This window comes from Phyllostomus discolor, chromosome 9, assembly GCF_004126475.2.
Source record: "Phyllostomus discolor isolate MPI-MPIP mPhyDis1 chromosome 9, mPhyDis1.pri.v3, whole genome shotgun sequence".
In the NCBI taxonomy this organism is placed as follows: Eukaryota; Metazoa; Chordata; class Mammalia; order Chiroptera; family Phyllostomidae; genus Phyllostomus; species Phyllostomus discolor.
Genome location: NC_040911.2, coordinates 30,943,908 through 30,959,935, shown reverse-complemented (window position 1 = coordinate 30,959,935; position 16,028 = coordinate 30,943,908). Strand labels below are relative to the sequence as shown.

Genomic DNA, 16,028 nt, shown 5'->3' with positions numbered 1-16,028 from the left:
GGGGCCCCTCTCCATCCCTGGAATACAGAGCCTCTCGTGCTCTGACACTGTTCCCGTTACCCACTTCCAAGGGCCCCTCTCTCGGAAACCTCCCTGATCCTTGCACAAGGAAATGCTATCTATCTCCCTTTCGTGACATAATAACCCTTTGGTAGCAGTTAGCAAATGGCCTTTCTCTGAGTAGGTTACCTGCCCTGGCTGGGATACCTGAGATCATAGTTAGCTTTGTCTCTCCTCTTCCTGCCCCTACAAACAACACATAGCCCACTGCAAGTACAGCCGCTGTTCAAAAACCGCTTGTTGAACAATTACTCTAAATTGGCTTCCCATCTCAGTTTACTCTAAAACTCCCATCTCTATTTTCTACAATAAACACATGCATGGTGGTTTGTTACACTAATCATTATTTGTGCTTTCCTGAAGTTTATTTGCTTACCTTTTCCATAGTTGCCAATTTTCATTTGAATAATTTAAATTCATCTCAAAAAGTCCTTGTAGCTTTTGTTATGTTCAAAAGGCTAGCAACCATAGAAACTATCAGGGTTAACCCATAAAAGGGGCTATTCCTCAAACAGTAAGGACAGAATATAAAAGCCACTGCAAATGTATTCCATTTGAACAGGAATTAAAAGGCAGGAAAAACAACAGGTAAGTCTACCTTCATTTTAATGCAAAGTAAACAACTGACATTTTCCATCTCTTCCTTACTCAGAAAAAACAAAACATCCATGATAAGCATTCCTTGCTTTTTAGCTCTAAATAAAGTGAAATTTTTACTTCGCTTCATTAGCACAGTCTCACACAAATTTAATAAAACTGAAAGCATATTTGCCCTCTGGAGAATCTGTAAGTACTAAGAGTAACAAAGAAGTATTTACTCATATTCTAAAAATAATCACATTAAAATAGATCGTTTGGTGTAACTGATTGAACATAAATTATTGCTGAAATCCATGAAATCAATTTTATCTGAATGCCAATTGGAAATTTCAAGGTTTAGCTTTATGGCAATCCAGTGCCAGTAGTCTCGCTGCTACACTAGAGAACAATCAAAAAGATGTTACGCTAGACAATCACTCACACACCAATTTTAAGCCTTAACTTCACTTTTGGTGATAATAAGAAAATTAAGTATCATTCATACTTGAATGGTTTTCATCTAAGTAGATTTTATTCTTACACAGAACTTCCTTTAACTATTATTTGGGGAGGTATTGTATTCCATTATTTTGTGGGATATTATAAAAAGATTTTACACTTAGGAATTTTATTATGCTGGATCTATCATCAATGGGAAATAACTTGGTTAATTAAAAAAAATTAAGGATCCATAACTAACTATAAAACTCTTTAACTGCACATTTCTCCTGGGTTTCTCATCCCCTTGGTCACTATAAAGCCTGACTACATCATTTAAAGAAGTGAGGAGAAGGAAAGGTAATATCAAATTAACTTCTGTTCATTTTCAAGCACTGTGCTTCTATTTATCCTTGCAACACTATGAAGTTGCTATTACAATCCCAGATTTTACACACAGGTAAACTGAGGCTCTACTTCACAAAGACTCACACCACTGGTGAAAGGGCTCTTGTGGGTGGCTCATGTAAGGCTCTCTTGGCAGAAGCCTTATTATGTTGGCTGTGCACATGACCCCTGTCTAAGGAGTTATCTATATTTGGCCATATTTCTATCAATTAACCCATTACTCTGGCCACAGATAAGTGGGCAAGTGGTTGCTGCTGGACTCAAAGGTGGCTGCCCAGGAGGAGGCCTTCTGTGAAAAGGTGGCTGGCCAAACGAGTGAGACCCTCCTCTTGCAGAAGGACACGAGACCCTGAGAGAAAGAGAAAACGAGCAGTAGCACCACGACACTCAGTGAAAAGGCGGCGAGTGGGCAGCAGCCACAGCAGAGTTGCTCAAGCGCCGGAACAGGTATTTTCGAGTTATGGGGGAGAGGAGGGCTAGTAGGAAGGTTTGACAGGCAGATGCTTCTAAACAGTTTAATTAATACTCACAAAGTGCTAATTAAGAAAATGGCAACTAAACCAAGAACAGAAAGATTTCCTGAAAACTCTAAATCCTTGAATATGCAAATTATAAAAAATACTTCACAATTTGCATATTCAAAGTAATCAATATTTCAACCGAATATTACTCAGTAGTTTCAGTTCTGCACAGACAAAAACATTCATTTTTAGAAAACCAAGACTACAATAACAAAGTAAGGAAACAGCAAGATTAAAATCAACTGAGGATTTTTTTAAATTAAAATGCCCAGGCCCCACATCAGGTCAATAAAGTCAGAAACTTAGAGGTTGGGCCCAAAAAAGCTCCCCAGGCCCTAGTGCCCCCATAAATGAGATCCACTCTAGATCAGTGGGTCTCAACATGTGGCCCAAGGACCACTAGTGTCCAGGTACCCAGGAACAGGCTAGAAATGAAAACTCCAGATCTACTGAATCTGAAACTCTGAGGGTGGGGCTTAGGAGCCTGTGTTTCATAAGATTACCTGAGTGATTTTGACACATACTAAAGTTTAGAACCATGACCTTAGATGATATTAAGAGGCAAATCTTTCTTTTTATTATCTAATTTCTATGAACTACAAATTGAAAAGAATCTTACAAATATGACAGGCAGTGGCTGATTTCCTCAGTAAAGAAAACTCAGGTAGAGATATAAAAACACACTTAGATAATGAGGACATTAGAACACAATGATAAACAAGTAATTCAAAAGGTTGTTTATTTAGATTTTTAATTACATAAAAATCAAGATATAAACTTACATGTATAAACTATATTTAAAAAGAAAAAAATGCCAAAATAATAGCCATGTGGCTTTTCAGTGATTATGTTTTTCAAGTAGTGATAATGTATTATCTTTATAATTTTGAAAAAGTATATATTTAAAGTATAATAGCTTGATCCCTGCCTCATACTATACACAAAAGTTAAAAACGAAATAGTAAAATTATTAGAAGGAAATAAAGGAGAGTATTTGTATGGTGTTGGGGTACAGAAAGCTTTCTTAAGACAAAAAAATAAAAGCAAAACCTTAAAGTGACTGATACACTTGACAACATCCTAATTTTAAACTGCTGTAAAATGTAAGACTCCATGAACAAAATGAAAAAAGCCAGAGGCTGTGACAAGATATCACAACAGGTACGGCAGACCACAGGCCACTCCCAGAATACATATGAGAAAGCTCTCACCGATCAACACAAAAGTCTAATTAACTAATAAGGAGCTGATAAAGCACGTGACTGAGAGAAAATTCAAAATGACTCAAAAACACAAGAAAAATTACTTAAACCCACTAGTAATGAGGAAAGTAAAAGTTGAAACAATGAGAGACAAGTTTCATCTACCAGAGTAGCAAAAATTAAAAAGTCTATCAATATCAGAGTGGCACCTGCACACCTGGGTCTTGGGGGTATATGCGTCCACTGGCACGGCTGCTCTGGCTCACAACCAGTCCAGCATGCCCAGCAGTTCCACTTCTGGCTGCGAACCCCCACCGAGCACTTACACACATGTGCGCAGAGAAGCATGCTCTCTGCTGTTCCTTACAGCACCGCTGTGTGATACCAAAAATGTGGAAACAACCTAAATTTTCATCAGCAGGGAAAAAGGTAAGTGAAATGTAGCACATTTATTCAAAGACATACTATACAACAGTTAAGAGAAATAAATAGATCTACATGTAGCCACGTAGACAGTTCCCAAAAATCATTACCGTATTTTTAGGATTACAGGACGCACCTAGGTTTTAGAGGAGAAAAATAGGAAAAAAAATTTGAAGCAAAAAAATGTGGTAAAGTATTTAATAACCTGTGACCCTGCTCTACCACCGCCCCCCACCCCACCCCCACAGCAAGCCAGGTAAGCTACATTTGTACTACAAGATGCACCGCCCTTTTCCTCCCAAATCTGGGGGGAGAAAGTGCATCTTATAGTCTGAAAAATACAGTAAGTAAGAAAAGCAATTTACAGGATGAAATTTAAGACCATTCATATAAATTCTTAAAATCTCTGAGACATTTTAATTTTCTATCCAGCTATCTAGCTGTATAAGAAATAATTTTAAAATAAGCTGTAAGAATACACATCAAACTCACAATAGAAGCTATTGGTACTTCTGGGTAAGGCATAAGATTTTTCCTCTGCTTTTAAACCCCCACCCTCTCCAAAAAAATCTTTTGCAAAAAAAAAAATCAAATAATATGCTACATAATATGAGCAATAGGACCCATGGTGATGATCTGAGCCTGGTGTGCTAAAATCAAGTGATTTTTATTATTTTATTATAATACAAGAAAACAGTTAAGTCAAAATCAGATGACACTTACGCATGTAAGGCAGTTTTTCTGGGCAGGGGAGGTATGGTGAATATGTGAAGTTTTCCGGAAGGTATGTTGTTGTTTGAACAAGATAATCACTTGAATTATTGCCTTCAGGATAATCTTAGAGAGAGAGAAAAAAGTTACAACCAAAAAATTGCCTTTTGCTTTGCTCCTAGTATGAAACAAGTCACAGTCACTGTGAGATCCGCAATACACAATCTGCAGAAGTACTTAAAAGGAATTACCTGTGAAGAACAAAAAGCAAAATGCTGTTGCCATAGCTACTCTCCCATTTATCATTCACTGCTGCCAGAATGGACCTCAGCAAGATTTCCCAAGGGAACCCTGGGACAAGTCCAGAGAGCATCCTGGCCCGATCCATGCATAAATACAGAGCAGGCCCATCTGCAACCACATGAGAGCACCTGCTCCCATCGCTCCCCTGGCTGACCCAGATGGAAAGGGAGTTGGACAGTACACCAAGGACTCAGGGAATCCTCTCCACTGCAGCCGCCAAGGGGGGTCAGGACGAGCACATGGACAAAGCCCTGCTTCTAGCCCCCACAGAGCACAGGGGTGGGAGTAATGCTGTCTCACCACCCCACACTTAGGAAACAGAAATTTACCCACTCAATGTACGTCTGTACCACAGCTCATTTTAAATTTTTAAATTAGTCACTTCCAACCTGTGGGCTGCACTCCCTGGGGAGCCCTGGAGCTACTATTCCATTAGGTCCCTTTCCTTGTGATTCAGCAAGCTACAAAGCATAGAGGGCACTGGTTTAGAGCCCCAAAGTCAAACACTAGACTTCAAATCCTAGCTCCCAACACACTCTAGCTTTGTGGTACACAGCGAGATAACATGGTTTCTCACCTGTGCCCACTTCATGCGGCCCTTTTCCGATCTCAAGGAGATAAAAGTATGAAGTGCTTAGAGCAATCCCTGTCCCGTATACGAGTACATACTCACTAACTGTAGCTATGAGCAACTGGTTAGAGACGAGCACCTGCCCGGATCTGGGGCAGTCAGAGCCTTAGGAGTTTTGTACATGGAGCCAGAGATCACACTGCAGTCCCTTTCTGGAACAAAGGTCCAACCTGCCAGTTTCCCACTATGCAAGAAGAAGCTGGTTTAAGAGAATGAAGCTAACATGCAGTGAGTGAGTAAAAGATGAGAGATAGAAACAGCTGATTAAACTCCTTTCTGTCTCCTGGACCCACAGAAAATGAAGCTATAGCAGACACTTCTGGAAAATGTGAAGGCTTTCTCTCAGTCTTCAGTAATCTGCTCCGATGAGAGTGAGATTCCTACCCGAACTGGCCTGTGTGAAAAGCGACAGGAAAGAGGAGAACAGGTGTCTGACTTAAAAGAGAGGCCTGTCTTCCATACCAGCAAGCAAAAAAGGCTGAAGGTGAAAATCATATACCCTGCTGAATGGTAAAAGTCAACCCTTCTCACTGTGGAAAAATGGTAGAATCCTGAAAACTGAATATAAAATATGGAGAAGATTTGAAGAAAACTAAATGCCTCTCTTTATGCCTTTGCCTAACATAAATATGCATCATCAAAAGGGAATTTAGGGGGATGTGGCCTGATCCTAAGATGAGCGCGCATGCACGCACACACACACACACACACACACGGATAATCAAATTTAAAGTTATATCCCCCCCTGTATTTTCTCTTTTTCTGGGGACTTATGCTATGCTAGCTAAGCATCTGCTACACACTGCATTTGCAGGAGCTGACAACAGAAGATAAATAAGATTTTCCCTGAGAGTCCACTTCCTTTAGGTGTTCCAAAGACTCGTTCTTATCCTGAGGCAGATAAATATTAGCATTCTCATATAATCCTTACTGCCATCAGTTAACTTTCAATAAAGTATTTTCTTACTCTGTATAATATATTAATTCTCATCATTAATGCTTGGGCCCCCTTCTGTTAGGCACACACTATGATGCTGTAAATCCACATCCAACTCACAGAAAATGTAAGCTCTCTACACATCTCTCTGCAGAGCAAACTGCTAATGGCAGCTCCCCTTAGGGCGCATGGTGGCAACAGGAAGGCCAGAGGATTATCTTACTTTTTATTTCAGCGTGAGAATGACTGAATCTTTCACAAAAGAACTCATGCATCACTTTTATCAGTTTTTAAAGAACCACGTTTAAAAAAATTTTAAAACCTTAAAGACATGCAATATCAGTATATGCGTGTCCCTTAAACACAAAGTTTTGGGGCTAAGAGTGTTATTCTTGGCCACATCATTATAAATGATCATAAGGATCTCAACTCATGGCTAGACTGATAGAAGTATCTCTGCGCTCCCTGGGTACTGGGTCCAGTGGCATTTATGTCATCCAATGTGTTATGTATATAAGTCTACCCACTCCCCTGCCACTAGTCTGAATATCTCCTATTTTAATTCAGAATGCCTCTGACTTAAAGTATCTGATAAAATACCTACCACTTAGTAGAAACGTAGAGCAAATGGACACTTCACAGCTGATAATAGAGCCAACAATGATTTAAGGTTTGGGGGACTATACTGTAACAAATCCACAAAATCATTATCCCTACAAAGTGGTTAGGAGCAGTTTTTACAGGGTCTGCATGACAGAGGCATTTGAGACAGATCCACCACAACTGCTCCACAGTGCAGACATTATTTCATCTAATGAATGGATGAACAAACACACAGTGACTTCTAGGCCTCCTGCCTTCTCCCTCCCTTCCCGAGCCACACCCAGAGGAAAGGGAGACACAGAATAAAAAGTGCCACACGGGTCCCCACCTCAGCTCTCACTGGACCTTAGCACACAAGGGAAAAGGAGAACAGGACCCAAGGAGACCACTGGAGGGCTTCATTTCTCCTGCTACAGGGCAGATCAAAGCAGTAACAGAAACTCAGTGAGAGTTCTCATCTGTTTACCACTAGCTTGTCATGTCAGTGTCTGAGGGCCTCAGAACATGCATCCATTAAATAAGGAAGTGTCTGAGTTATTTCTAACAAGCCTACCCGCTCTCACATTGCATGACCCTTATCATCTGCTTTGGTAATTATTCACTGAGTAATCTTGTTTTCTTAATTTGACTGACTCCATAGCTACAAGGCATGGCACCATTAGATTATAAGAGTAAGTGATTTCTTTACAAAAATATTTTATATATAATCTATTTACATTTGATGCTTTAGAAAATCAGGTACAGGGTTAAAAACCCCTTTTTGAAATTAAATATACTTATAAATCACAACCTATTTGCCATTAAATGTTAAATTTTATTTTTATATTCTCATTAACATATAACATATTACTTTAAGGTACACAATATAGTGATTTGATAGATATATATGTTGCAAAGTGATTACCTCAAGTTTAGTTACTATCTGTCACCTCACACAGGTACAAATTTTTGTCTGGTGATAAGAACTTTTAAGATCTAATCTATTAAATTTTAAATGAGCCAGTATGTGTTAGTCAATTCTTCCCTAGAATTCCATCAGCTCTCTGTACATGTTGTCAATTATCTCCTTTTTGGCATATTTGTATAATAAGTTCATACAGAAATAAACAATTACACAATAAATATGTCCCCATCCTTCTCCAGAAACCTCATATAAAGGGAGGAGGTTTTGTGAATGTTGCACCCCAATATCTACGTAAGTGTACCAACTATACTAATTGTTCAGTATGAATGAAAATGGCAGAGGCTCACAGTTGCCTACTCCAACTCCCTTTCCCTTTCTCCCCAGGTAACAGGACCCCAATCTCATTCAGAGCACCAGTGAGCCAGCTCAGAGACTGCAATTCCCAGTGCCCTTATAACTGAGTTCTGGCCAGTGAGATGTAAGCAGGATACTCTGTGGGACTTCCTGGAAGGTTCCAGAAGACTTCCTTCATCCTTTTCTCCTCCTTACTGACCCAAGTGCCAGCCCAAAGACAGGAGACCTGGAAGCCGTCTTGGACTGTGAAGCTACACAGAGCCCCAGATGAGCCAATTCCACACTTCTTTTACAAAAGAACATAATCCTTGTGTGTTTAAAGCATCGCATTTGGGTCTCTCTTAAAACCAAACCCAATTCCTAACTGATACAATGACTGACTGTCTCCAGAGAACACCTTACTTTACCTCCAATAAGGCAACATATGAAAAGTTTTCAAAGGTTCATAGAAGTAAGCAAACTTTGATCATAAAGTATGCATTAGCTATTTGGTCTTTTTTTAAACTACAGCTTGGTGTGGAGAGGATTTCCTCTTTTTTTAAGTTTTAGAAGGTTGAGGGGAAAGTTCATCTTGTCCGAGCAATTGGCTTTCCTAATTATGCTTAACATTCACACATATAAATTACCTATACACCAGAAAAAGAACTTGATTGTACACAGAATTTTAGTATTCACTTATACAAATATAGTAATCTAAAGAGGCTTCATATCTCTGTTAATGAACACCTTCACAATCAACTCATTCAATCAGGGTAAGTCCTAAAGAAGCTTTTAAAATGTATATACTTCTAAAATTGGCCTACTATTCAAAACACTAGTTAATGAGACTTGAACTATACTACTAAAATATCAGTTACAATGAGACAGTCTTCCAAAAACAAATTAAAGAGAAAACAATTAAGAATGTTTTGATTTGTAGTGCTAACAACACAAATTTGATAAATGACTAGAATGGATTTTATCCAAGCATGTATAAAATTAAATTAAGAATCTGTGTGTTAACCATCTTCAATTTTTAGAAGTGTCTGAAACTATTTCCCACCTTAACATGCATTTTAAAGAAAAACACCTGCAGGTAGGAGATAAGGATGTCCTGCTGGCAGAGTGTGTGTGTGTGTGTGTGTGTGTGTGTATTGTTTACAGTGGCACAATGAAGGACCGTGGACACAAGCTAAATCTTTAACTATTTAAAATGAGAATATAGAGGGTAGAACAACTGACAATCAGCCACTGAACCCTTTAAAGTAACACCTTACAATCCTCAGGAGACAACGTGGGAACACTGCCACGGAGGAGCACAAGCATTCTTCCACACCAGTTAAACCTGCTTACATCAGTTTCACCACCATTCACATGGCCTATTACTTAAATGTTAACCTTATGTGGTTCTAACAGAGGTTCTTCTTCCAGACAGTACTTTTAGTAGACTAAGAGCAGCTACTGATTTCCAGTTTTTTATCATTTCTCCTTTAGCCCCTTAAAAGTCAAAAAATATTAAGAACTATCTATAATTTAAAAAATATAAGTATTCTCTAGACATAGTGGGAAAAACACTTGAGGAATTAGAATGAGCATAAGAAAGGGGAAAGAATAGCTAGTATGAATAAATTACTTTTTATAGTCAATTTCTCTTAAGTACAATGGAATTGAAAAAGTATAAGCTAACCCTGGCTGGCATAGCTCAGTGGATTGAGTGTGGGCTGGGAACCAAAGTGTCCCAGGTTCGATTCCCAGCCAGGGTACATTCCTGGGTTGCGGGCTGTAACCCCCAGCAACTGCACATTGATGTGTGTGTGTGTGTGTGTGTGTGTTTGTGTGTGTCTCTCTCTCCCTCCCTCCCTTCCCTCTCTAAAAATAAATAAAATCTTTAAAAAAAAAAGAAGAAGCCCTGGCTGGCGTAGCTCAGTGGATTGAGCGCGGGCTGGGAACCAAAGTGTCCCAGGTTCGATTCCCAGCCAGGGTACATTCCTGGGTTGCAGGCCATAACCCCCAGCAACCACACATTGATGCCTCTCTCTCTCTCTCTCTCTCTCTTCCCTCCCTAAAAATAAATAAATAAAATCTTTAAAAGAAAAGAAAAAGTATAAGCTGCTTTTCTATTCTGTTTACATTTGTAAAAATTAACTTACGTATCTGTACAGAACCCTCAACACTTGTATGTATATAGGTATGGGACCATACCTCTACAGATCCTAGAATGTGAACAGCCCTGGCTCAAGCAGAAGAATTTTCCAGTGCACTTAGAAGGAGATACCCTCATCTTTAACAGGGAGTTACTTCCAGAACTTGAGAGATCTGGTTACTGCTTTATAACTACAAGCATAAGAAGCAGAAGCAAAGAAACATTGAGTAGGAAACAATCTTACCTGTACCGTTGAGGGTAGTGTTTTTATTTGTGTAGAGCCTGATCATATGCCCTATTGTTTTCACGTTTTCTCTCAACATCATTCCTCGAGCTTGTACCATAAAGAGATATGTGTTGGCTATAAAAGAAATAAAGAGAGAATGTCAAGACTCAGTAATCTTTTTTTAATTCAATAAAATACTCAGAATTGGAGAATTGCCCAATAAATCCAGACTGACTTGATTAGCATGTTCAATGGGAAAACAGACATATAAAATGACTACTTCTCATTATCAAAAATTTACCAAAAAATTGCTTTCTAAAAATAAAAGTGGAATATTAAAGTAGTAATATCCATCAAATAGAATAAGACTAAATGGACAAACTTAAATATCATAATGAATTCTTTTACCCACAAATGGTTTTCTACTACAAAATACACTTAGAAATTTCAGAGGCATTTTATTACAAATATGTAATCATATAGTTATAAAGTGTACTTTTTCTAATTATGTATTAATTCCCTCAAACCAAAATCTCCACAAAGGTGAGGATTCCTTATCCAATCATAAATATACCACAAATCACCATAACATCTAGTACGGATATGGATCTTGCAAATTCTCAATGTGCTGGGCTTTACAGGGCAGGATTATCAAGAATCAATATCTATTCTAATAATTTCTAACAGTTAATTACTTCAACTTTTCACTCCCATTGAATCACAAATCTACCTACCAGAATTGTAAAAGCAGACAAAATCAAAATCAATGTGCATTTTCAAAGTTGGTCAATTTAATTCTTTGTGGTAAGTGCTTTTAAAATAGGCCCCTAATTTCTAACTGTGGGAGAAATTGGTAGACGGATAAAGATATTAAAAATACCTGCCTTTTGAGATGCCATGTCCCCTCAGAGGGGCACAGGACTAAAGTCAAAAGACCCTTTCTGTCTTGGGCCTGACTTTGCTAGGGCAGTGCATCACTTCGGACAGCTCACTGGATCTCACCTTCCTCATTTAAAAGAGGATGCACTGCCCTAGATGTCCTCTAACACCCCTCCTACTCTAAATGCTCTGTGCATAAAGCCCCCAAATCATAAACTCCAATCAGATAAGACAAGGAGGCTCATTATCACAGAAAAACTGAGAAAGTTCAAGGCTCAGCTAATGGCTGTTTCAATTTTAAGATAAACTGTCTTGAAACACAGTCACGACATTCTTGAAAAACTGAATGCAAAACGAGAAAACTGAAAATACCAACTAATTTTCAGAACCCTGTTCTAGTCCTCGAGATCGTACAGACAGATGAGCTACATGTACTGTTTTCTACATCCTTCCCCAATCTTTATATAAACATGAACTTGCTCAAAGCACAAATGAGTAGAGTACATAAAACTAGTACAGAAACAGTAAAAAACTTTTCCTTTCACCTTCAATTCATAAAAGATAAACAGAAATCCAGGTTTCACATAACCTTCACCTCAATCATTTTTAAGAACATGTCCACAGCCACTCTAGCAAACAGTTCCATAATTAGATTTGACTGGTTTAGGCTTGAATTTATTATACTGGTTTACAAACACCACATGTTTTTATTATGTCTTTGCTCTTTGTGGACTTTAAAAGAGACAAAGTGAAAAATGAAGAAAAGAATAGCCAACCAAAAATGTGAGAAAATGTTCAATGAAAGCCAAACTAACCTCAGCAATTGTACTTAAACCAAGATCTCAAGTTCAAATGAAATAATGCAGAAAAAAAATCAAACAGATGAGTAAAACCAATTGGTTTACAACACCTTGGATCATTTCATCCTAAAGGTATACATGAAATTTGTTATCGGTGATGTAAATATTGTAAGATATTTACAATAAACACATCACTTGGATCTGCACCAAACTGCAAAAAGAAGACCAGTCATGGAACAGCACAACTGAGCCAAGAGCGGAGCCAAGGCTGACACTGCTTCCCAGACTTCAGAAAACAGCACTGGTCTAAGCAAGGACGTCCTAGGTAAGAACATACGGGCATTATTGTGTGTGCTGGAAACAGAATTTTTTCTTTTTTCCACTATTAAATCATTTTTATTTTTCAATTACAGTTGGCATACATTATTTTAGTTTCAGGTGTACACCCCAGTGACTAGACATTATTTAACTTACTAAGAGGTCATCCCAATAAATCATGTACCCATCTGACACCATACATAGTTACTAAAATACTATTGACTATATTCCTTATGTTGCACTTGAATCCCATTAACTATTCTATATATAACAACCAATTTGTTTTTTTTATTTTATTTTAATCGTCATTCAAGTACAGTTTTCTGTCCTTTACCCCCATCCCAGCCCACCCACCCATCCCTCCCCACCTCCTTCCCATTTCCACCCCCCTAGTTTTTGAATTTTAAAAACCACATAGCTTTTACTTTTAATTAATATGCCTATTCATATAAAGAAAATTGACATCTTGAAACCAAGTCAAATTTAAGTAGCAACGAAAAACTCTAGCATAGAAAAAATAATGTCAAATTTTCACAAAAACTTTCAAAATACCAGGTAACAAAACTGTTAAAAATAATGATCACTGATGGCACCTCTAACAAAGATGAACCATTTACCAAAAAAATGCATTTACTATTCGCTAATCAATGTGAGAAAAAAATTAAGCAGAACACCAGCCTCTCCAAATGGAAAATCTATTAGCTTATTTTAAATCCTGTACAGCTAATTGAGTTGCATTCCTTAGGTTAATGGTCCTCATGGGTTGACTCCCTGAAGATCAGAACCCATTAGCAAATGAAGCTGCGGTTAAAGAGAGAGCCTTGCTAACAGGAGGAAAGTGAGGCGCCAAAGTGCTGCTGGTCACACTAAACCAACAGGAAAATGGTTTAAATCGTCCGATTTCCAAAGCTTATAAAACTAAGACAGTCCACACTCAAGTAACTACATGCCTAATTATCATTAATATGAAGTGTGACATCCTATTGGCAAGCCAGTAAATTACAGGAAATTCTTGCCTAAAATTTCCATTCCCACCAAGAAACTACATCTCAAAAACAAATAAGCAAATCTTCCCCAGCCTTATCCTTCAGTCTCAACACAAGCAGAAATACACAAAAAACTACAATTGTTTAATTAAAATCATGTTGTGTGTGCTCTCTAATTTAGTTCATTTGCATTGTGAGACAGAAGTTAAACTTATTTACCAGTTCTGCCTTCCAGGGAAGAAAAACTACGACAACTTTAAAAAAAAAAGCCTTCAAAAAACAACAGTTGACAACAGCTTCTAGCACTCTACCCTGGGTTTGCGAGGAAAGAGATTTATGAACTTGCCTCATTCTTAAGAAAACTGAGAAACACATTTGCTATTATTACTCTGTCTCCCCACCCAGCTTCGTTCAGTGAAAGCGCAGTAAGTCCCCAGACAAGGAGACTATGACAGGCTACAGCGTTGAGAAAAGGTTCCTAAACTCTGAAGGATTCACACACAACACCCCTCTGCTCCCGACAGCCATGTCCCCAACCACTAGGACACACAGCCACAGGTCTCTTAACAAAAAGTCAGTCAAGTGCAGAGTTGATTTTGAGGGAGGCATGTTGGTTAGGCATTCTGGCATGCAGACATAAATGTAACACTGGACCTAAGAAAGAGGGGCTAGGAATACAATTTGGGGAGGCACTCATACAGAAGTAAAAGTGGGAACTATGGTGGTGAATTATGACAGGAAAAGTTAACTAGAAAGCAGATAAGAAGGTGAAGTTCAGATGCAGATGTGGAGGCAGACCACAAACAGGAGGCACAAAAGTAAAGGCCCCAAGATAAATCAGTCTGAAGTTGAAGATAGTGGAGAAGGAAGGGGGACTAGTCAATCATGCCAAATGCCATAGAGGCTAAGAAGAAAGACTAAAACACAATAGCTTAAAAAAACAAAAAGCTAATAGTCAGTGCATACCCTGCCCGGCATCCTTAGAAGAGCTTTACATATACTAACCTACTTAAATCTCACAAGCAACCCTGTGAGGTAGGTATTAGTATTATTCCCATTTTACAGATAAAAAATTGAGGCATGGAGTTAGGTAACTTGCTCAAGGTCACACAGTCATTAGCAAGTGGTAGAGCTAGACTTCAAACTCCTGCCCCAGCAATCGAGCTCTTCACCACCTCTTATCTCATTTGGCCTCTTAAAAATGCTGATACGGGATCACCATCAGCCTTTAAGAGAGTAGTTTTAGGAAAGTCATGGAAACAAAAGGAAAAGAGTTTTGAGTTAAGTGGATAATGACAAAGTGAAAGGAGTTAAGTTTCAGAAAAGATAAGTGACAGCAAGGTCAAGGGAAGTTTTTCTGAAACAAGAGGTACCTGAGCCTGCTTGGCCTGAGTAAGGGAGGAAAGAGTAAATTTACATTTAAGACACTCAAAGTAGTAAGTAAGTAAAAGTAGTAGTAAGAAGGAGGGAGAAATTTTCCATTGGTGGGACAGCATAAGCAGAGGCTGTGAGGTGCACAGGTGCAGGGCTCATCCAGGTACTACCAATCCAGTAGAGTTGGGTAGCAATGAAAGATCATTGTAAGAGTCCAAATGAATGGATGGTGTGAAAAACCAGAAAGGGGGGGGCTTGGACTAGGTCATTGTGAAGATGAGAAGTAAGGGTAACAGAAGTTAGAAAGTACTAGAAGGAGAAGGTTGGGATGACTGCAATCTGGACAGGTGCAAGGGAGAGCAAGGCACAGTGATGAAGACACCCAGGGCATGGCCAACCAGGGGATGGCCACAGGAACATGAGTGAGGGACAGAGTGGAGCAGGAACGTCCTAAATTGAGTACTAACTGCCCAAATCTTCCAGGAGGCAACACTGAAGAGCAGAGGTTTATAAAGAGAAGGGAAATGAATTAATTTTGCTGAGTACCTGTATTGGCGAGGCACTGAGCAAAATGCCACCAATAAATATATGCAAATATACTCATAATTATATGTCAATTAGTTTCTATAACTGCTTGCCTGATGTGCACATCCTAATTCCCAGAATCTGTAAGTGTTATCTTATTTGGAAAGGGAATCTTTGTAGATCTTTAATTAAGTTAAAGATCTTGAGATGAGACAATCATCCTAGATTATCTGGGTGGGCCCCAAATCCAATCACAAGTGCTCAGGCCAGAAAAAGGCAGAGGGAGATTTTACACAAGTGGGCACACACAGAGGACAGAGCAATGAGGAGATGGAGGCAGACACTGGAGGAATGCGGCCACCAGCCTAGGAGGCCAAGGAATGTACACAGGCACCATGAAGCCGGAGGCAGGGAAGGATTCTTTCCTAGAGCCTCCAGAGGGGGCATGGCCCTGCCGGCACCTTGATTTCAGATTTCTGGCCTCCAAAACTGTGAGATGATAAATATCTGTTGTTTTAAGCCACTCAGTATGTGGCAATATGTGGCTGCCCTAATAAACTAATGGCATGCAAGGAGATAGGTAAACTTTTCCCATTATAAGATCAAAAAAATGATATAGGGAGAATTAAAAAATTGGCATTCAATCACAGGTCTGAATGACTCAGAGGCAGGAAGTTGGAAAAAGCAATCGTTTTATATCACAGAGGAGAGGGATGGACAAAGA

General features: G+C 38.9%; 1 protein-coding gene across 1 annotated transcript in view; it reads right to left on the bottom strand.

Moving 5' to 3' along the window:
* Positions 1-16,028, bottom strand: part of B4GALT6 (beta-1,4-galactosyltransferase 6) — a 65,498-nt gene that overhangs the window by 30,040 nt on the left and 19,430 nt on the right. The window contains exons 2-3 of the mRNA XM_028525079.2: positions 10,441-10,557; positions 4,355-4,468 (exon numbers count right to left, since the gene is read on the bottom strand). Of these exons, the coding sequence (XP_028380880.1) occupies positions 4,355-4,468; positions 10,441-10,557 (231 nt within the window). The remainder of the gene's footprint in view (positions 1-4,354; positions 4,469-10,440; positions 10,558-16,028) is intronic.